The following is a 22,945-nucleotide window of genomic DNA, read 5'->3' on the forward strand; positions in this document are numbered from 1 at the left end:
TGGCAGCTAATTGGTAAATGGCCTGTATTTGTATAGTGCTTTACTTAGTCCCTAAGGACCCCAAAGCGCTTTACACTACATTCAGTCATCCACACATTCACACACTGGTGATGGCAAGCTACATTGTAACCACAGCTGCCCTGGGGCGCACTGACAGAGGTGAGGCTGCCAGACACTGGCGCCACCGGGCCCTCTGACCACCATCAGGTAACGGGTGAAGTGTCTTGCCCAAGGACACAGCGACTGAGACTGTCAGAGCCAGGGCTCAAACCGGCAACCTTCCGATAACAAGACAAACCTCCAACTCTTGAGCCACGATCACCCCATTTAAAATAAAATCAAATTGCCCGATATTTGAGCACATGGTAATAAAACTTCATATTTTGAAAGACAATTGGTGATGCAAAATGCAAAATAAAACACCTAGAATATTTTTCAAAAATATGGTAAATATTAATATTAATCATTTTACTTGTTAGATTAAGCAAATATTACAAGTTGTATAATAAAAACAAAATATCTGTAGGTAGTGTAATCTGAGTTTCCAGATTGCACTCTAATTATAAACAGGAACATAATATGTGTACGTTTTTGTTTTCGATACTATTCTACCTATTTTGAGATTTACTGCCTTTTAGGAGTCTGATAACTCAGGTAAAAAAGATATTAAGAGGCACTGAAAACTCAGCAATTACTGACATAAAATTTTTGTTAAGAGTAATCAAAATGTGATCATTTCACAGTAGTCTGATGCAAGATACTGACCTTAAACCCACAATCCTAACACCTAGACCAACCCCAACCCCAATGCCAAAAGTACTGGAGGCTGTAGTGATCATGCACTCAGTAAGCTGACCAAAATTATAGAGTATTTTCAAACCTGTAAAATGTTGTTGCTCGGTGTTCATTTTCTTTGTGATCACACATTGTGAAATTCTACAGAAAAGGGAAACTGAACTTGTTTTTTGTCACATGGACTGTCATAGACGGAGTTAATCCCAAGAACTCCAACGGCTACCATCAGAATAGCAGTCAGCAAATAAAGTGTTGAGGCACACTTTTTTAAAAAAAAAAACCCACTGTAATATTTCATCACAAGTAACACTATGGTTTATAAAACACGATTTTATAACCTTGAAATATATATTACAGTTGTTTGATAAGGCTGGAACTGATTCTTATATAGCACATTTCTACTCGTGTGCAGCACTCAAAGTGCTTTATATACACACCGCATTCACACAGGTACTTTCTTCTATGTTTTAAGTGCTTTCTATCATAAACATTAAACTCCAGTTGATGCATCGCAGAGCAATTCGGGGTTAGTATGTTGCCCAAGGATATTTGGCATGCAGACTGGGGCAGTTAGGGATCAAACCACCAACCTTCTGATCAATAGATGACTTGCGGTACCTCCAGAGCTACAGCCACTCCAGCAGACTTGATTGCGTGGGTTGTGCCCAATAAAAACACCCGATTTGTCAATGCCAAACAACGAATTTTGCTATTGACCTTTGCTTTAAGCTTTTGGTACCCCATGTGCTGACAATCAGATGCTTGATTGGTGCCTGATTAGAAGTACCTCTGAGCATAGACCCTACTACTGCAGTCAGTTGGTAACTTATCCTAGTATTGCCGGCCTGACTGATCTGGATAGGGCCTGTGACCTATGGCAATTTTAGGTTGGTGTCCCACAAAACCAAGTTGTAGTATTATTTGGTGTGACCCCTGTGCCATCTCCAAATTAAACGACGAGTTCCCTATAACAAGGCATGTGACAGACAGCTCGTGAAGTTTCTGTCCACATATTAGTTTTTCACAGCCTAACAAATGTTAACATTAATCCTCTATCCTGTGACCCATTTTTCAGCCGTCACCATATTCAGGCTTTTTTTTTTTTATCTTAACAAAGGCGACATCATAAATGCCACAAAAGTGCACCTCAAAGTCCAGAGAGCAGAATTTCACAATGTTTTGTGCACATTATTTGATTAAAAATCCAAATTGGGGCTTGTGGGTGTGTTCTAGTCAATATCACCATTCATTTACAATTTAACGTCTCACGACATCTTGTGCTGAACTGGTCATGGACCTACCTAGAGATGGAAAGCTTAGCTTCTTAACTACAAAGAATATTCAAATGAGCCACTACTGGTGCTGAAAATTTGGCAAAAAAGCGTCCCTGTGATGAGAGTTAATGATTGAAATGGAGACTTCATTCAAGGAAATGAAGAAGTTTAAATAAAGATTAGTTTGAACTTTCAAAGATTCACATATATTTTAGTGACAAGAGCATTTCATACATTAGTTCATGCTTTCAAAATATTTTCTACAGCTAGAAATACTCACTGAAGTATAATCAGTGACTTTGCATCTGTATTTATCATCTTTTCCTTTGTACACAGGCTGCTAACAGAAACAGGATATTAAAGCTGTAGATTTAATTGTTACCAGCTGTAAGTGTTTATTAACGTGTTCATCAACAGACAATATGGTATAACATTGTGTTAATAATGTAAAACACTGTAAGTCTGTGTATAATATAAATGAACATTTTAGTGTAGCAGTGCTGTAGATAAATACAGTGTACTCACAAGGAAAAAACAGCGGTTTACTTTCTATAAATGTGTTGGATAATCCTTTTTCATCTTAGCTGTAAGATTTGCTACTTTGCTAAAAAAGTTTATTAAATGCTTACAGAGATTTGTGTGATAGCAACATGTGCTTATGTAGGACTGTAATGCATTATTTCATTAATTTTAGCTCAGTGATTTTGGTGCTTTTTCACAAATCCATTTTATTTTGGTCTCACATGGAAGATCGTTCCAGCTCTTGTAGAAGTTTTCTTTGGGACGCAACGCTGCACAGTCCTCATTGTTTTGATCATTTGGTTCTCCATCGTTCCAGTACCTGAAGCAAACGACAAGTTACACTGCATTTCCCTTCACTCAGTCATTGTCGTCATTATTCACCTTTTTTCATGTAATTTATCCTTCAGGAGTAACTGTTAAGTGACCATTTTCTACAAACACAACTGACTGCTGATTTACACACGTTTCACAGTGTGCATTTGTTTAATCAGGATTCCTGCTGACATTTGTTATTTATGTTTTAAATAACATGGTTCTCTTAAAATAAATTGTGTTAACTTAACAAAACTTTTGTACAGTGCTTTGTTGCTTCTATGTCTTTGAAAAGAACTATATATGTTTGTATGTGTGCATTTACATTACACACTACACTAAATATTGTTATTTAGTGTAGTGTTCAAAGTATCGCAGTGTCCAAAGAGAGAGAAGACATTTTTGTATGTTGAGTATAGACTAAGCGTGGGATTAAAACAATGTGAAAACATAAAAAAAACCAACTTAAAATACAAATGTTTATGTATCAATCCAATGTATTCTTTCCAACCAATTCAGGGTTGCAGGGAGGATTAGAGCCTATCTCAGCCACCGTAGAGGTTACACCCTGTTAGCTGTAGCAATGTAGATTGTTGTTGTGCTTTGTGCATTGCATATTGCATTACATTTGTATGTGTATATAGAGATGTGTATGTGTATGTATGCATGTATGTGCATGCATGTGTATGCTGTACATATAAATGATACTGTCAGGGGTTGCTGAGTGGAGGCGAGGAAGTGACCCAAACGCAGGACTCGTGGATAGTTAGGTGAAGGTTGGTGTTTATTGCGATGGAGTGAACAAACGGAACAGAGGTAGGAAATGGCTGGCTGGACGACTGACTGAGGGACTGAATGGCTGGCTGACTGACGAAGGCGGAAACGACAACATAACATCAATGACACGACAGAGAACTGGTGAAACCGAGGAACTCAAATACACAGGTTGAATGATGACAATGATTGGAAACAGGTGAGTACAGGGCTGAACATAATCTGACTAATGACACAAGCTGACACGGGGAACAAACAGGAAGTGAAACAGGCAGTAGATAAATGGTGAACGTGAACTGAAAATACTGGGTCAACGACCCAGAAACCCTGACAGATACTTAGTTGATAATTATTTAATCCACCCCTTTTAATGCAATTTGATAAGTATATAACTCATCCTACTGCTTTCTAGCACGTAAATTAAGCAGATTATTGTTGTTGGAGACAAGAGTTGCTTATGTTTATATTTCTTCATGTTTGAAATGAAAGCAGTCATTTTAAATGACACTAAACTCTTACCCTTCAGCAAGTAATGTTCCATCCCACCATTTCCAAGTCCCTTCCTCATGGACGTCTCTCAGTCCGATCCAGAACGGCAGAGTATGAGACGTATCTTGATAATGGTTTCTTCTTATCCAATCCAAAAACTCAGGGTCTCTGTGAGCCATCCAAGGTCCATGAGGAAAGAGAGGCTCCCAGACCAGGTCACGAGTTTGTCTCGGGGCAGCTTGATGATTTATCAAGTAATTGACTGTTGAGTTCTAACAAAAAAAAAACATAACGAAAAAATATTTTTTAGAAATCTGCATGAACACCGCTGAACAGAAATACTAACAAACCTCTTCATCTTGGCTGTCTATGATTATAAGATCTCCTCCCTGCAGCTGACAGAAATCTCTGGATTCCTTCCATGTTTTGATTTCATTTGATTTCAAGGAGAAGTAGTAACATACAGAGTTCATTAAAATCCATCCTGCAGGACAGTGTTTGCAGCCATCGCCTGTTTCCAAAAGAAAATACCACTATTATAGAAAATTATGAAACAAATCATTGTGCTTTCCATTATATACAAAAATAATAAAACAGGCCTTACTAAGCATTGGTAAATATGATCTCATGGTTTCAACTTCCTTTGTGATTTTTTCCATCTGACTTTTATAGTCATTGCTTCTTTTTGTCTGGTGTTCAAACTCCCAGTTGGTTTGTGTCTGACGGCTCATCTCACTGTCCACCTGCTTGCTGGCATCCTTCATGGTTTCCACTGCAGTCTTGTAAGTGTCCTGGAGGTTAAAGAGCTCTTTGCTGATGCGTTCGGTATCATCGAGGGTGAGGTGAGTGTCTGTGAGTTTGTTGTCTGCAAGTGTTGAAGACTGTTACTTTTCTTATTCTTTAGTAATAATATTAAAAATCAGTTGGTTTGACAACATTGTACATCATCAGTTTTATTTAGAAATGTTAATCATTATGTGAATCAGTAAGAGGCTGACAGCAAATTACTCAGAAACCATTTTGATAGTGAGTTGTTTTTAAGTCCTTTAGAACAAAGTGGCTACCCTTATCACGAGGGAGCTCCTCATGTTTGATTTGGCAGCAGTCCTACATTTTGTTGTTATTCTTCGTGGATCATCCCACTTCCCCATAGGGAAAGCATCTCTCTGGCTGGTACTGATCCAGGAAATGTCTGCGTGCCAGCCAATTGTATTACAACCACTGCACTAAGGAGCCACTCTGACAAGTTAAACTTAAAATTTATTGCTTTCTTTACAGTTTAATATTTTTTTAGTTTTGGGCCTATTGGCAAGCGTTGATAACCATTTGCTAAATTGCAAAAGAAAAATGCAAGAAATGATTTGATAATCAAAACATTTCTGTGCACTATAACTCATAATGACTTACAGTGGATCCCCAGGCCAATATTCAGTATCAGAAGAACAGCAGCAAGAAGCGCCAGGCACAGTGCAGCCAGTCTGTGGCGTCTCCCAGGACTCATAGTGAACATGGACACTAAACAGGCAGAACATTATGAATTTTCAGCTTAAAGGCAGGTAACACACTTAAGTTGGATGAAGAATTAAAAGAGTAAAATGTGGCCCATTTTAGAACTTATATTAAAATTACTGATATTACTTATAATATTACTGTTCACTGGTAGTTCAATTTAACAATGAGAAACGTCCTGTTAGAGCATGTAAACCTTACACATAGTTGTCTCAGATCATCAGGTCCTGTCATTATATCTTAACTCTGTAAAAACTTACTTCAGCCAAAAGAATCAGAAACCTGACTATGGGAGTGCAATGAATAAAAATTTGAATTATTATACCTTGTATCCTGTTAGACTGATGGTAAGGAGGATACTCTTCCTCGTGCAAATCGTCTTCACAGACAAGTGTCTGAAAACCACCATTTGTCTCCTCCATTCTCACTGTTCAGACTAAATCAGTCATATGTCAGTGCATTTAAGCAACAATCTGTCACAGATCGTGACGCCTACTGCTGAGGTCATCAACAATCAGATCCAGTGTAATCTGCTGTCTGTAAAAACAAAGAGGGAAGTGATAGATGTTATTAATGTGTGGGTGCCACAATTACTTTCCAGATACACGGGATGTGCATCTGTTGATGTCTTTGAGAGAATTCAAAGAATTTGACGAAATCACAGCTGAAGGAACCCTCATCAGTGTTCAGTTGAATTTTATTTATATAATCAAATGTCACAAGTAGCTTCAAGGCACTTTATATTGTAAGGTATAGACCGCATAATAATAAGAGAAACTCCAACTATCATACAAGCCCCTGTGAGCAAGGGCTTTGGCGACAGTGGGAAGGGAAAACTCCCTTTTAACAGGAATAAACCTCCATCAGAACCAGGCTCAAGAGGGGCAGCCATCTGCTGGTGAGGAGAGGGAGACAGGACTGTGGAGCGAGTTGTTAATCATTATTAAATGCAGAGAGGTGTATAAATACATGCTGAAGGAAAGGGTGTGAGAGCTCAGTGCTTCATGGGAAGCTCCCAGCAGCCTGTTTCTACAGCAGCATAACTAAGGGAGGATTTAGAGTCACCTGATCCAGCCTGAGCTATATGCTTTGTCAAAACAAGTCTTAAGACTAATCTTCAAAGTAGAGAGGGTGTCTGCCTCCTGAATCAAAGCTGAGAGCTGGTTCCACAGAAGAGTGGCCTGAAAACTGAAGGCTCTGCCTCCCATTCTACACATTTAAATATCCTAGTAACATGAGAGCGAATTGCTGCAGTGGGGAGATATGGTACTATAAGGTCTTTAAAATCATATAGAGCCTGATTATACATCAATAATAATCAATTTCATTTATTAATGCTAAATCTTAGACGACCCTCAGCTCACTCTTCAGTTAGCAGCTTTGCGTAATCTGTGAAGTGTTACGCCATGAACAAACCAAACAACTGGTGTGGGGTAAGCTAACAGCAATTTTATTGATGTCGCAAATTCCCGTTAAAGACTTGTGACACTGACCAATAATTTGCAGTACTGCTTTTTTTTTTTTTTTCATGATTGCTGGTTTCTGATGTGTTAGGCTACAAATTACTAAGGAGCCAATTGAAGCTCAAACTTTTAATTTAAGCTGTCAAGTTAGCTCACTTATAAAAAAAACCCCCCAACTTATTTAATATTTTCTACTGAAAATCTAATGTGAATGCTGAAAGCTGAAAGCTTTTTGATATATGAGATGATATGTTTTTGTGAGAAAATATCAGGCAAAATATCAACTATAGTTTTTGGTTAAACTTTTACCGTATATCATAATGTGGGACAGCAAACAAAATACATTAGAGCAAATAGCAGTACCAAACACTGAATATGATACTGATTTTTTTTTTAAAGAAAAAGAAAGAAAGCAAAAATTTGAGTTGACAGGCATCAAAATCAAGAAGGTTTTGGTCTTAGATTATGTTGTCAGCACTGAGCTGAATGCATCACTTGAAGAAAAAAAAAAACAATGATCAAAATCATCTATAGGTAGATTTTTACGTTTGAAAGTGTTTAAAAGTTATTTTAAAACACACTGTGGGGGCCGTGTTTGAAGCAGATTTAGTCTGGTCCAGATATTTTTGGGGCACACAGGTGTACCTAGTAAAATTGCATGTCAGATATGAGAGTGAGATTGTTTTACTCTTTGATTTTTTTCAGTGCTACATTTAGGTGGTTACTTTGCTTTCTAGTATTTTTGAGCTCTCACAACTTCACAAGTACAGATGTTAGTCACATAGATTTTAATCACATTTAATCAATTAACAATTTAAAAGTGCAACCAAATCAAATTTTGATCAATTCACATTGTTCCAAATATATTATATTTTCAGTATCAAACCTTCACCAGTTTTACGTTTCTAGCATAGATTACGAGAAACAAGCACCAGTACTGGGTGTCATGTCTGTTTTGCACCAATTAACAGGAGAAAACTTCAATAAGGGCGTTTTGGTTACATTAAAATTCACTAAATAAACATACAATATTGGTTTTCAGATGATCTGAAACAAGAAGTTTCGTGTTTGAGCATTAAAAAAAATATATCGTCTTCTGCGAACAATAAAAACCAGAGTACAAGTGTTAAAATACAGTTAAAAATACAGGTCAAAATTCATTTTAAAAATCCAAACACAAGTCTTCAATGTATTTATTAATGTTCAAACCTGCACTGTAATATACTCTGCAAGACTAGAGGACATAGCAACAACTGCTATAGTACAGTCAGGATCATCTGAAGTAATTGCTTGAGCAGTAGAGTTTATCTTAACCTCCTAAGACCTGAACTCTTTCATGGCATGCATTTTTGATTTCTCTTTGCTATTTTGGCTGATTGGGACCTGATGAAATTTTTACCTGATTTTTGTTTCTGAGAAAAATGAGATCCACACTTGAGGACATTCGCTTTAAATTTTGATAAAACAGTGGCAGTATAATGTCCTCGTAAGTGAATATCAGGCCCTTGTAGAGCAAAATTTAGTATTTTGGTCTACACAACCCAAAATGTGATGTCCACATATGTGGACGCCAGGTCCTAGGAGGTTAATGGCGTTTCACATATCCAGTGTAAATTACGCCTGTTGCAAGGTCCATCAAAACGAGTCTTCCAGGGATTAAAGATGGAGGAAACTGCAACCCCGCAATCCTCTTTTCCGAGGTCATTGGGTTCGCCATCTATCCAGTACCTGAGAAAAATTATAATTCATTTAAAAATATGTTTAATGAATTATCAAACAAGAAAAATATTGTTTCAGCTCTCACCGTTGCTCGACCTCTGTGACATTATTAATCCAAACCCATCTGTTCTCAGTCTCTATGTCAGTGATACCGATCCAGAATCCGTTCTCCCACCACTGATCACTGGTTTTCATATTTTGGATGTTGCTACTGATAAATTTCTGTGTAACCAAAAAGAAAAAAATCAGTACGTTTAAACATTTATTAAGCTTCAATTTTGTCTAACGGTGTGTTCACACCGAACGCGATGGACGCGAATAGAGCGTCAGGTTTACATGTAAAGTCAATGGAAAAGCGCGATGACGCGCGATTGCGGGTCCCGCGAAAATTCGGAAGCAGATTTGCGTCGCGAAAACGCCAAAACGCGTGAAACGCGCGTCAGTGTAGCGCGTCTGGCGCGTTTGACTCGCGAATAAAACCACGCGCGTGAGTTTTTGTGTTGCATTTTGTGCATACGCGCGTTTCGCGTCTACCGCTCGAGTTGGAAAAATCTGAACTCCAGCGTCAAATCGCGCCGCGACAACCAATCAGGAGCCTGGTGACGTGGCTCTGACCTAGGTCAAAGGGGCAGATCCAGCCAAAGCCCTTCATTCTTCATTCAGTATGGAGGAAAAGCTAATCAGTGCCGTGGCTAATCACCCGGAGCTATACGATGCTAGCTACTACTTTTACCGAGACAGGAATAAAAAGGACCTAGCTTGGAGACACATAAGTGAGGAGATCGGGCAACCTGGTAAGTTCATTCCTTCTTCTTTTTAATTTTCAGACTGACCCGATGAACCCGCGCAAAAGCTAGCAAGCCCGCCTACTGTCCCGCTATTTTCCCACTGATGTACAAATACCTTTCCGCTAACAAGATAATGCGTTTATTCAGAGGACATCTGCAGGAGAAAGTGGAAGAGCCTCAGGGACACTTATAATAAGGAGAAGAAGGCAGAGAAGGAGAAGAGGAGTGGGTCTGCAGCAGGATCGGGGAGAAGATGGAAGTTCTTCGCGGTCATGGGGTTTCTGGACCCCTTCCTCACCCCGCGGGAGACTAGCGGTAATATGGTGCGGACCGTGGAGAACTTCTCCCCCGAGGACCAGGGACAGCCCGAAGAGGCAGCAGGGGAGTGTCAGTCAGAAGGTATGTTTACATAGAGTTAATGTAGGCAGTTAATTTATGCGTGTTGTCATACAGGAACATATTTTGTTTATTAATAAACAGTATACAGTAGTCCCGCTGTTCATCCGTCACTGCCTCGCCTTTTCGCTGATTTTTTTTATTGCACCGTACAGCTTTCAACAATGCGCATTGCATTCTGCAGCCCAAATGACAAATCTCCTCCATGTCGTGTCTCCTGCGCTTGCCAAACTTATCATGTTTGGTTTTGATAACCATCACGTCCAATAGAAAAAAACAGCACAAAAACACTCATAACTATGAGCCTCATTCGGAAATACACACCTGCACCGGGAGCAAAAAAGGCGCACAAAAGTGGCGCCGCAGACGGAGAAAAAGCGCGGCATAATACTTTTACGTTTTAAAATCGACAAAGGTTTTCACTTTGAGAATCAACTTGTGAGAACTGTGACTACTGTTCATGTGCTGCAATAAATGAGAGACCACTGTATATAATAATAATAATAAGTATATAATAATATAATATTCTCTATGACTATTGTCTTCAACCTGTTAACATCTAATATTGTCTTGATAGAGTCAAGTAATCATGCAGCAGAGTCCTCAGCTGTCTCTTCTCCTGGCTCTCCAGTCCCTGGTCCCTCAGCTCCTGCTGCTGCACCCACAGGTATGAACATCAAGCACTGACAGCTTTTTACTTGCTTGAATTCCCTTGTGATCACCTTTACTAAATATCTACAACCAATCTGTTTATATCATGTTTTTTTTTCAATTTTGAAAATGAAAATCTAGTAGCAGCCTTCTCATTACTTTGTGTTGTTTTGTGCTGTGTTTTACAGGCCCACAGAGGAGGACAGCTCGAAGGCGGGCGAGGGACGGGTCCCAGGACGGTCCATCGGCGGTGGAGCTGGCCATCCTGGAGTCCCTAAAGAGGCCACGCCCGTCTCCAACTGAACATTTCCTCCTCGGCCTTGTTCCTGCTCTGGAGAGCATGCCGCCTCAGACACGAGAATTCGTGAAATTTCAAATTTATAAATTAGTTTTTGAAAACAGCACAGCTGTGTTAAATTTGGAAACATTGGACCCTAATGATCAGTAGTTTTCTGATGAGGCAGCAGCTCTCCAGGGCAGAAACAATGTTCTTATTTTTCTCCTCCTTCTCCCTGAGGCTCTTCCACTCCAAGCTGGGTCCTTTTTATTCCTGTCTCTCTGTAAATAGTTACATTTCATATATTTATGATAAATGTTTTTGTTAATGAATTTATATTTTTTCAAATAAACATTTATAATGACAAAATGTCTCTGTTCTACTACACAGCAAATATTGGCACCCGACTTGACACAAGTAGAATTTATTTCATATTATACTAATGACAAAACATAATAATACAGTGGGATGCAAAAGTTTGGGCAACATTGTGAAAAGTAATTATTTTCTTGTACAAATCATTGGTTGTCACAATAAAAATAGTCAAATATATCATATAGGAGACACACACAGTGATATTTGAGAAGTGAAATGCAGTTTACAGAAAGTGTGCAATAACTGTTTAAATCAAGCAGGTGCATAAATTGGCAACACAAAAAAAGAGAAATGAAGCCTGGAAGTAAATATTTAGTGTATATCAATGTGTGTGTCTCCTATATGATATATGTAAGTGACATTTTTCATTGTAACAGTGATTCATACAGGAAAATAATGACTATTAATAAGGTTGCCCAAACTTTTGCACCACACTGTATATAGGAACATAGTGAAGACAAGTTATTTAAGAGAGTAAAAAGAGGTTAGTTTATTTTGGAGTAGAGCTCCATTTATTAAGAAAAATTTAAAAAGACAGGAACACTCTTTAGAGGTTTGTGGGTGGCTCTTAAAAGAGCCGTTGTGGGGAAGTCACTCGGACTTCAAACAGGCTACTCCTTTGGTTGCCAAGACACAGCTCCCTCCACCGAGAAGTGAGCCATGAATTTCTCCCTCACCAGGACAGCCTCTCTGGAGGAGTTGTTTGCTGGCAAGGAACCTGGACAAAATTGTTTAAAATGAGTATTATGTGTACTGCAGTTACAAAATACATTATTGAAATTCCAAAATTACAAATTGCAAAACATAAATCTTACATAAAACCTTTTGTAATTATAAGGATAATTACATGATATATATTAGATATAATCTAAAACAGTCTGCGGTGATTATATACAAATATTCAACTATCCCAGAATTAAACCAGGTCTAAATAAAAAGGAGTGAGTATCACTACAAAGGTTAACTCAGTGGTCCTAATGCTACAGTTTGATATCAGCAAACACCGAGCGCATACATTGATATGACACCACAGACATGCTATCATTCAAACACTGATAACAGCATAAATCGAATTAAATCGGGACTTGATGAGACCTTCTGAGTATCACTAGAAATATTATAAACAGTCGTCTCCGTACCACAGTTTGCTATCAGTAAAAACCGAGAGCATTCACTGTTAGCATAGCACGTCCATGTTAGCAGTGTATAAATGGATGGTTTAGCATGTATTAGCACAGGTATCAATAAAGGACTACCGTATTAAATACTTTTACTAACCTCAGGCAGATGGACAGGCGCTCTGCAGGTGGGATTGAGCGCCTGTAATTGGTGTCTAGGCGGGCGATTCTGGGACCGACCCGGGGAAGCAGGTCCTCAAACTGGCCGAGTGAAAGACGGTGATGTCGCTGGAATCGGCCGTCATCCAGGCGCAGCTCCTGGAGCAAATGGTGAAACTCACCAAACTGCTCATGCCTCTGGAGGACCTGATGGACCCAGGTAGGGCGAGGGCGTCTTTTACGCCGCTGCTCTGCTCTCCACAGTACATAGAGAAGGGAGACTCTCTCTTCAAGCGCTAACTCGACAGCTGCCATCTTGCAAAGATACCGGTCTGGCACAACTTCCTCCCACATCCCTCCCACATTTCCGGTTCACGCGCGTCAAAATATCATATTTTGAAGCGCGATGGATTTTTCTTGGACACGCGTTGAGACGCGAATGTGCACGCGTCAAATTAGGGGCGTTTGGGGCGTTTTTGTTCGCGTCCATCGCGTTCGGTGTGAACACACCGTAAGCTCAGTCTTTCCTTTTATGATGCTGGATTTTATAAGTAATGAATTCTAATGCATTTGTTGGCACTCTGCCTTCTGTAGAGCAGCAAAACCCATTTTGTTCTACATCTGTGTTCTTCTCCTGATGTATCGTAGGGTGAATCTACCTCAGTTTGTGCCTAAATTTCTAAACCTTCCCAGTCAGCATTACTTTGTGTTCATTGCTAATACAGTATATTACTTCTAACATGATTAGCCTGTTTGATTGCTGTTAGTAACAGAATGAACTATTGGTTTTCCTATCATGCTTGCTGGCTGTTTGTAGTGTGATGATCTTGTAACAACAAGGATGCGAATAAATAATAAAAACATCATATACTTAAAATAAGGTGTGAATGTTTGGAATAATAAAGTTCTTAAGTCTTAATTTTAGCAAAGTTCAAATCCATGTTAATGACTTTCTGTCAAGCTGTTAACTTGAGTTGTTTAGTTACTTTTTGTCAATTTTCCTCTCTTGCTTATTTTCAACCCACCTGCTCTTCCTGGTCATCGATCACAACCAGGTCAGAGCCACGACTACCACAGTCCTCTCTGCTCTGATGCCAGTTCTTTTTGACAGTAGAGGACTCGATGTAGGAGAAGAAATAGCAGGACGAGTTGAAAAGAGCCCAACCAGGGAGGCATCCGCCACAAGATCCCTCTGAGAGAAACAAAGGATATCTCATCTTCTCAAGTTAACACAGTTCAAGAAAACAGAAATAATAAAATTTTCTCACCTAAACCTGATATGTTGGACTTCAGGTTTTCCTTCTCCATTTGCAGTGCTTGCATCTGTTTCTGATAACCATCATTGACGGTCTTCAGCTCCTCAATTTTCACCTTTACTTGTTTGTGGTTGTTGATCGCGCTCTCTAACGCCTTCTTGGCCTCCTCTTCAGCTTCAATCACATCGCTGTGGTTGCCTCGGAGATAGTCAAGCTCATTGAAGAGCTCTGTTACAGCTGGGTTGGAAATGTGCAAGGAGTCCTCTTTGACTTTTGCACCTAAACAGGGAAACATATTATATTATATTATATTATATTATATTATATAAAGCATGTAATAATCAACTAAATGTTGGATATTATAGCAAAACTGTTTAAAAATGATCGTCATGTTGAAATGGAAATGAAAGTATTTTGCAATCAACAAAAAAAGGCATCAGTTCTCCTTATGGGATTACTCAGGGTCGACGTGCATTAGTGATGGGTCGTTCGCGAACGAAATGGCTCTTAGAGCCGGTTCTTTGGAGTGAACGACGCGAGCCGGCTCCTTGAAGTGAACGACGCGAGCCGGGTCCTTATTGGGAGCCGTGAGGTTTTTTTTTTCTTTTTTCTTCTTCTTCTTTCTCTCACCCTCTCTCTCGCCCTTTTTTCCGCTAAACTCCGCACACGCGGCCTGTACGTTGCGCTGGGCAGAGGGGGGAGGGGCGTTAGTTACACTCGCAGTAGCACAGGAACAGAGCCAGAGAGAAAGAGAGCGAGGGACAACAACGTCACATTAGAAAGGTATAGTAATCATCCACTATTTTTAGTTGCAGATGATAAAGGATTCAGAAATCATACAGGCCCATATGACAGAATGTGCATCTTCTTTTTGTTTTAATATTTTAATTTATATTTAATTGTGTTGTGGTTTGCAGTGTTTTGTGTTGTTTCACGTTAAATTTGTTTAAAAGGAAAAAGCTGAAAATTTAAATAGTTAAAAGTTTAAAATGTAAATAGTTGTTCTTTGTATTATATGATTTATTTATTACATTTTATGTGGAGTGAATAAATAAAGTATATTTATGGTGGCCCTTAGAGACAAAGGAGTACAAACTCCAAAACACGTACAAACTCCAAAACACGTAAAAACTCAGAAGCACGTACAAACTCAGAATCACGTACAAAAGACAACAGAAGTGCTCCAGGATGCTAGGGCGCAGTGTTGAGCATTTGTTACCTAGTGGCTACACAAGCCAGGAAGTATCAACAACCGGATTTGGTGTGTGGTAATAACAGGTAAATGAATTTTTTTTTTAATTATTTGAATAAATATGAGTGCTTTTCTATAAATACACAAACAATACGCACATGCTTTCAATTGTGTAATTTAAGTGATCTGGGTAGCTCTGTTTTGGAAGTTCAGTTAACACTAGAAATGTGTTTTGGAGTTTGTATATGCTTTAGAGTTTGTATGTGCTTTGTCTCTAGGGGCCATATATAAACATAAATAAAACCACTTTTTTTACATTAGTAATTCCTTTTCTGCATAATTTTATATTATTGTTAATGATTAAATAATTAAAGCAACAAAACAACCTGAAGAGCCGGTTCGGAGCCGAAAGAGCCGGCTCTTTTTAGTGAGTCGAGCCGAAAGAGCCGGGTCTCTAAAAAGAGCCGGAAATCCCATCACTAACGTGCATTGTGAAATTCTACAGAAAAGGGAAAATGAAATTGTAAGGTCACACAAACTCTCATACTCACAGTTAATCCCAAGTACAACAGCGGATATAAACAGAACTGTGTTCAAGAGTCCCAGACACAGAATAACCCACTGGTTAAATCCATCTCCACCTATAATAGAGGGTCACACATACATTTTAATGAGAAAAAATGTGTCTGAATTCAGATAATATTGCTTTTTTGGGGGGAAAGATTTTAAATAATTAAAACAATTTGAATTCTCCAAAAGCTGATTCTGTTCATCTGGACGTAGCGTTTTCAGTGCACTGAAAACGCTACGTCCAGATGAACAGAATTAGCTTTTGGAGGTTTACTTACCTGGATGATTGAGCATGCAAGAAAACAATCTGAATTCATTTTTAATCAGGTTGTTGTTGACAGCAGCTGACAGCTCAAGAGTGCAGCAAATAAATGAAAAACCAGAAATTCAGATGACGTAACTCAGAAGGTTTTTTTGCTCATTTTGAGTTTCACACTTTTAAATATATTAAATGTAATATTTGATGATTATTATGATGAACCTGAACTACTTTCCTTGTTTCTTATTAGTAAGGATTCTTCAATCATTAAAATCTAAACAATGATGAATTCAACAGAAAGTATAATAGAAGGCAACATATAATTTTAAGACCATACCGTTTCTAAATATTTTATAGTTGTTGAAGGAAAATGATCCTGTCTTCTGCTGTGTCTCCATTGTGCTGCTGCAGGTTTTGTGCACTGCTCTGCTTTCTTCTGCCTTAAATACACGTGTGGGCATGTCCCATGGTCTCATTTCCTCGGTGTCCTACACTGTAAAAAAAAAATCCTGAAAAAACAGAAATATTCCGGCAGCTGGGGCGCCAAAATAATACCAGAAAATAACTTTCTCATAAAAATACGGTTATTTTCAGTAATGACAATACAGTTTGTTGCCCTAATTTTACATGGGGTTTTGCCTTTTTCAAGTGCTTTTAAACATTAAATTAGGAACATTTTAATGTGATTAAACAATGAAATTACCTATAAACAAGGCCAATGAATGCGGCAATATGAATAATAATACTTAAATGTACTTAAATATACAGTTAACAGTTGATTTAAATAATAATAATAATAATAATAATGGATTGCACTCATATAGCGCTTTTCGAAAGCACTTTACAATTCCACTATTCATTCACTCTCACATTCACACACTGGTGGAGACAAGCTAAATTTGTAGCCACAGCTGCCCTGGGACAGACTGACAGAGGCGAGGCTGCCATATCGCACCATCGGCCCCTCTGGCCATCACCAGTAGGTGGTAGGTGAAGTGTCTTGCCCAAGGACACAACGACCGAGAGTGTCCGAGGCGGGGCTCGAACCGGCAACCTTCTGATTACAAGGCGAACTGCCAACTCTTGAGCCACGATCGCCCTAAATGACAATAATAATAATAATAATTTGATGTAAAAAAAGTTTATAAGAATCATTTTATATATTTTTCCATAGCGTTACATTTGAATTTAACAGTTCAATCTTTCAAATAACGGACAAATATTTGTGAAATTATGATACATTTGTAAATGTATTTTAACAATCTAAATATGCATATGTACAGACAAATACATTTAAACAACAAGAAAATTATGTTTTAGTACATTTACAGTGATTTTACATTAATTTACATTTGAAATGTAAAATCACAGTCTATTTATGTAAATTTATTTATTCTAGCAAAATAGTACAAAACTGTAAAATACACAGTAACATACTTTTATATTACATTTTTTACAGTGTATGAAGCCTTTATTAGTTTTTTTTTCATAGCCTAGTTCATATATGAAAGCAAATTCAAAATATGATACAAGATCAACCAAACCAGTTCTGTTGTATTTGTACGATGACATAGTTTGCACTGTAAGAAAAGATAAAGTTAGTTACCATCTTTCAATAGAATCACATGAGCCACAATCGCAGCCTCTTTCAGTCCACTTCCATCGTCAAACTACACCTTCACTGTACTCCTTAATGCCATAACCCACTGTCCATTTTTCTAGTCTTCATAAATCATGTTCATCATGTTTTCGAGAGATTTGGAAACAGGTCTTTTGAATGTGACCCATAGGGGGCGCCCTTTCCTCAGAAACTCTAAACCTTGAAGCCCAGTATTTTCTTTTTCACAGAACAACTATTAACAAAAATTTAAATGTGTATATGTGTGTGATCTATTCATTATATTTGATGTTTTTCATTAAAATTTGTTATTGTCGTACCTGGAAACCCTGTAATTAGAAAGGATGTGCAAATACTTACCGGTTGGTCCAATATTGGCGCTTGCAGCCTTGCCATGCTGTCAGATATATTTTCAACAGTAGCCTGTGTTCAAGGAAAAATGTTTGCTGCTGCAAAAGCACAGAAAAAACCCTGTAGAAGCTCATGAAAAGCAAGAAAGCTCACAAAACACAGTGGTAGTGATTTGGGGGAAACAACAAAGTGACAAAACAGCTGTGATAAACAACTAATAGCAAACATGTAATGTATTATGTGAAACATGCGATTAGAACACACATTACATTGTACCTTTTTTCTCCCTCACAGCACCGATGACTCCTCGTCTTTTTTAAGCACGTCTCAGTGCAATCTCTGGCATTTTGTCATGTTAAACTGCAGGAATGTCTTAAAGACATAAAGACCTGGATGGCCGCTAACTTTCTGCTTCTTAATTCAGGTAAAACTGAGGTTATTGTACTCGGCCCTGAAAATCTTAGAAATATGGTATCTAACCAGAATCTTACTCTGGATGGCATTACCTTGGCCTCCAGTAACACTGTGAGGAACCTTGGAGTCATTTTTGACCAAGACATGTCCTTCAATGCACATATTAAACAAATATGTAAGACTGCTTTCTTTCATTTGTGCAATATCTCTAAAATTAGAAATATCCTGTCTCAGAGTGACGCTGAAAAACTAGTTCACGCATACAGCAAGAGTCCTGACAGGGACTAGAAAGAGAGAGCATATTTCTCCTGTTTTGGCTTCCCTTCATTGGCTTCCTGTTAAATCCAGAATGGAATTCAAAATCCTGCTCCTCACATACAAGGTCTTAAATAATCAGGCCCCATCTTATCTTAATGACCTTGTGGTACCATATCACCCTATTAGAGCACTTCGCTCTCACACTGCAGGCTTACTTGTTGTTCCTAGAGTATTTAAAAGTAGAATGGGAGGGAGAGCCTTCAGTTTTCAGGCCCCTCTGCTGTGGAACCAGCTTCCAGTTTGGATTCAGGAGACAGACACTATCTCTACTTTTAAGATTAGGCTTAAAACTTTCCTTTTTGCTAAAGCATATAGTTAGGGCTGGACCAGGTGACCCTGAATCCTCCCATAGTTATGCTGCAATAGACGTAGGCTGCAGGGGATTCCCATGATGCATGGAGTTTTTCCTTTCCAGTCACCTTTCTCACTCACTATGTGTTAATAGACCTCTCTGCATTGATTAATACCTGTTATTAACCTCTCTCTCTCTTCCACAGCACGTCTTTTATCCTGTCTTCCTTTCCTTTCCCCAACCGGTTGCAGCAGATGGCCCCGCCCCTACCTGAGCCTGGTTCTGCCGGAGGTTTCTTCCTGTTAAAAGGGAGTTTTTCCTTCCCACTGTCGCCAAAGTGCTTGCTCAAAGGGGGTCATATGATTGTTGGGTTTTTCTCTGTATCTATTATTGTACAATCTACTGTACAATATAAAGCGCCTTGAGGCGACTGTTGTTATGATTTGGCGCTATATAAATAAAATTGAATTGAATTAATATCTCCCAAAATCATTTGTGGTGTTTTCTTAAGTTGCAATGCATTTGACCTTTCAGGTCCATTGGAAAAATCATTCTTTATGGCATTTCACAGTTACTTCCTCCTAGGACCTGGCATCCACATATGTGGACATCACATTTTGGGTTGTCTAGACCAAAATACAGAATTTTGTTCTACAAGGGCCTGATATCCACTTACGAGGACGTTATACTGTAGCGATGGGATTTCCGGCTCTTTTTAGAGAACCGGCTCTTTCGGCTCGGCTCACTAAAAAGAGCCGGCTCTTTTGGCTCCGAACCGGCTCTTCAGGTTGTTTTGTTGCTTTAATTAATTTATTATTAACAGTAATATAAAATTATGCACAAAAGGAATCAGTAATGTAAAAAAAAAAAAGTGGTTTTATTTATATATGTGTCACGCCAGTGGATCAGCAGGCTGCTGACTAGTAGCATTCTCTCTCTCGCTTGCTCTCTCTCTCTTGCTCTCTCTCACCAGGGCAGAACTCATGGTGGGTTCACGCCCTCGGCCCACGCCCCTCTGAAGAGGAAACACCTGGGCCTCATCAGTGTGCAGCCAGCATTTAAGCCAGGGAGTCACTGGATCGTTGTGTGTGACTCGCATTCCCTGGACCCGACCCTGCATTCCCCGAGTGGATTCCTGTTTTTTGTGAGTGTTTGGAGAGAGACTGGTCACGATAGGAGAGAGTCAGAAGAGGAGCAAGTGTCTTTTCCCTACCTGGATTTCCCCGGAGCCTTTTCCCTGTCACCGCTTTGTATATAGCACTACCCCTGCACTATTTGTATATACACCTGGTGGAACTGTAATAAATACCAACTGTGCCTCTGAGTCCTGCGTGTGAGTCCTCAAGTGAACCGTGACAATATGTTTGTATATAAATGCGGTGGCCCCTAGAGACAAAACACGTACAAACTCTAAAAAGCACGTAAAAATTCCAAAGCAGGTAAAAACTCCAAAACACATTTCTAGCGTTAACTGAACTTCTAAAACAGAGCTACCAAGATCACTTAAATTACACAACTGAAAGCATGTTTATTATTTGTGTATTTATACACAAGCATTCATATATATTCAAATAATTTAAAAAAAAAAAAGTTCATTTACCTGTTACTATCACACACCAAATCCGGTCGTTGGTACTTGCTGGCTTGTGTAGCCACTAGGTAACAAAAGCTCAACACTGCGCCTTGCATTCTGGAGCACTTCTGTTGTCTTTTCTACGTGTTTTGAGTTTTTATGTGTTTTGGGGTTTGTATGTGCTTTGGAGTTTGTATGTGCTATGGAGTTTTTATGTGTTTTGGAGTTTGCACGTGCTTCAGGGATTTGTACGTGCTATGGAGTTATGTGTTTTGGAGTTTGTACGTGCTTCGGAGTTTGTATGTGCTATGGAGTTTTTACGTTTTTTGGAGTTTTTACATGTTTTGGAGTTTGCAAGTGTTTTTTAGTTTTTACGTGTTTTGGGGTTTGCACGTGCTTCAGGGATTTGTACGTGCTATGGAGTTTTTATGTGTTTTGGAGTTTTTACGTGTTTTGGGGTTTGCACGTGCTTCAGGGATTTGTATGTGCTATGGAGTTTTTACGTGTTTTGGAGTTTTTACATGTTTTGGAGTTTGCACGTGTTTTGGGGTTTGCGCGTGCTTCAGGGATTTGTACGTGCTATGGAGTTTTTACGTGTTTTGGAGTTTTTACATGTTTTGGAGTTTGCACGTGTTTTGGGGTTTGCACGTGCTTCAGGGATTTGTACGTGCTATGGAGTTTTTACGTGTTTTGAAGTTTGTACGTGCTTTGTCTCTAGGGGCCACCGTGAACATACGTTTATTTATTCACTCCACATAAAATGTAATAAATAAATCATATAATACAAAAACCAACTATTCACATTTCTATTACTATTTAAATTTTCAACTTTTTCCTTTTAAACAAATTTAAAGTGAAACAACATAAAACACTGCAAGCGACAACACAATTAAATATAAATTAAAATATGAAAACAAAAAGAAGATACATATTCTCCGTCATATGGGCCTGCATGAATAAACTTTCTGAATCTTTTATCATCCGCAACTGAAAATAGTTGTGGATCATCACTATACCTTTCTAATGTGACGTTGTTGTCCCTGCCTCTCTTTCTGGCGCTCGCTGGCAGTTGTCTCTGCAGTCTACCGGTAGCGTCTCCTTTCAGGCCAGGATAGATGAATGTCACCGAGCAGTGACTAAGTTTGTGGTAAAAGCCTTGCACCCATTTGCCACAGCAGATGCCCTCAATTTTCGGTAAGTGAATGTGTTTAATTGTAGGCAGGGACATTACTGGATATTCTTGTGTAATTGCTACAGAATAATTGATGTTATACTTTGTTATTGCTACAGAAAAATATTTATTTTATTATTTTACATTTACAATTTTTTTCCCCCGGGGACCCTGTGACACCCCATTGAAGAGCCATAGGCTGGATCTCTTAAGGATCTCTTAAGATCTCACTGTTGGGTTTGTAAGGCCATGCTACTCCTAAATTTCTATCTTGTTCAAAGAGAAGATATAAAACAAAGTTCTAAGCTAATCGACCTTAGTGTTCTCCTTTTTAAAAAAAAAAAAAAAAAGAATCGATAAGAGAATCGAATCGTTAAACAGAATTGAAAATGGAATTGGAATCGTGAAAATCTTATCAATACCCATCCCTAACAACACATTTTCATTTCTTTAGAGATTTTTCATCACTATCGCATCACCATCACCAGGCAACATCTCTGATTGGAGTAGGTGACACTCGGAGGGATCATTTAATGTGGAAGAAGAGTTACATGAGCCTCAGAAAGCCCAGTTTCATTGAGACAGCTCATGACAACCTGCTATATTTTACAGAGGTTTTAGGTTTTGTTGAGCCAACTAACACAAAGCAAGCCTGGTTACGTTGACCTTTGTTTGTAGAGTACCCCATAGAGACATTTTATCACATGGTTTGTCCAGAAGATCTTATTCAGCTATCCTCTTTCAAGTCCTTTCACTGCAGCCTACAGCTGAACAGAGTCTGGTGTAAAGCTGAGGGCCATCTTCATGGTAAACTGCTAACTACATTAACCATCATTTAAGATCCTTCTTACACCTTCAGATGTCTACAGGCTATGTAACCAGGCTATGGCTCCCTGGTGAAAATCTATTAACACGCGCATAAATAAAAATAATGAGCCTTTACCTTAATACTCATTACTACCACATGATCTCAACTACATCCCAAATTATTAATCTTTGTTTTGAGGATTTTTTATTCCAAACTGATACATAACTGTGCAAAGGTTTTGAGCCGGTCCTCATTTCAATACATTTGACTTCCAGACTTTGTCTTTTTTAAAGACGTCTTGTTCTCCAGCTTTCCAGATCCTGTTTATTTATTTGTTAAGCTTCTGTACTCTGAAATATGAATCATTAAAGCATAAAAAGAAACCTAACTTGAGGGTTGAACCAGTGTTGTCAAATGTACAGATGACTTAGCAAAGAACCAAGTTTGATGCAAAAAACAAAAACACATTATTTGTTCCATTACTTTACTCAAATCTATGAAA

The 22,945-nt window shown here is 38.7% G+C and overlaps 3 protein-coding genes and 1 long non-coding RNA gene across 5 annotated transcripts; 1 reads left to right on the plus strand and 3 right to left on the minus strand.

The window, feature by feature from the left end:
* Positions 1–2,365: 2,365 nt before the first annotated feature.
* Positions 2,366–6,210, minus strand: LOC146496492 (uncharacterized). The gene is made up of 6 exons (XM_085143865.1): positions 6,001–6,210; positions 5,574–5,681; positions 4,771–5,031; positions 4,517–4,677; positions 4,197–4,438; positions 2,366–2,910 (listed from the first exon to the last, which is right to left on the minus strand). The coding sequence occupies exons 1-6, from the start codon at positions 6,095–6,097 to the stop codon at positions 2,760–2,762; spliced, it is 1,020 nt and encodes a 339-aa protein (XP_084999991.1). The 5' UTR covers positions 6,098–6,210; the 3' UTR covers positions 2,366–2,759.
* A 1,695-nt stretch (positions 6,211–7,905) lies between these two features.
* On the minus strand, positions 7,906–16,618 carry LOC146496493 (CD209 antigen-like protein C). Of its 2 annotated transcripts, none has more exons than XM_085143869.1 (6): positions 16,236–16,618; positions 15,621–15,710; positions 13,890–14,156; positions 13,647–13,813; positions 8,943–9,079; positions 7,906–8,866 (listed from the first exon to the last, which is right to left on the minus strand). In XM_085143869.1, the coding sequence occupies exons 1-6, from the start codon at positions 16,372–16,374 to the stop codon at positions 8,716–8,718; spliced, it is 951 nt and encodes a 316-aa protein (XP_084999995.1). In that variant the 5' UTR covers positions 16,375–16,618; the 3' UTR covers positions 7,906–8,715. The 2 variants fall into 2 exon arrangements, with proteins under 2 accessions (XP_084999995.1, XP_084999996.1); XM_085143870.1 differs by lacking the exon at positions 16,236–16,618 and adding an exon at positions 15,918–16,200 and having other exon boundaries at positions 7,908–8,866.
* Positions 9,152–11,227, plus strand: LOC146496494 (uncharacterized). Its single transcript, XM_085143896.1, has 3 exons — positions 9,152–10,044; positions 10,619–10,708; positions 10,881–11,227. The coding sequence occupies exons 1-3, from the start codon at positions 9,918–9,920 to the stop codon at positions 11,138–11,140; spliced, it is 477 nt and encodes a 158-aa protein (XP_085000022.1). The 5' UTR covers positions 9,152–9,917; the 3' UTR covers positions 11,141–11,227.
* LOC146496495 (uncharacterized) lies at positions 11,830–13,143 on the minus strand. The gene is made up of 2 exons (XR_014871251.1): positions 12,623–13,143; positions 11,830–12,062 (listed from the first exon to the last, which is right to left on the minus strand). It is a non-coding gene; the product is annotated as an uncharacterized LOC146496495 (long non-coding RNA).
* Positions 16,619–22,945: the final 6,327 nt, after the last annotated feature.

Source organism: Neolamprologus multifasciatus, chromosome 19, assembly GCF_963576455.1.
Source record: "Neolamprologus multifasciatus chromosome 19, fNeoMul1.2, whole genome shotgun sequence".
Classification (NCBI taxonomy): Eukaryota; Metazoa; Chordata; class Actinopteri; order Cichliformes; family Cichlidae; genus Neolamprologus; species Neolamprologus multifasciatus.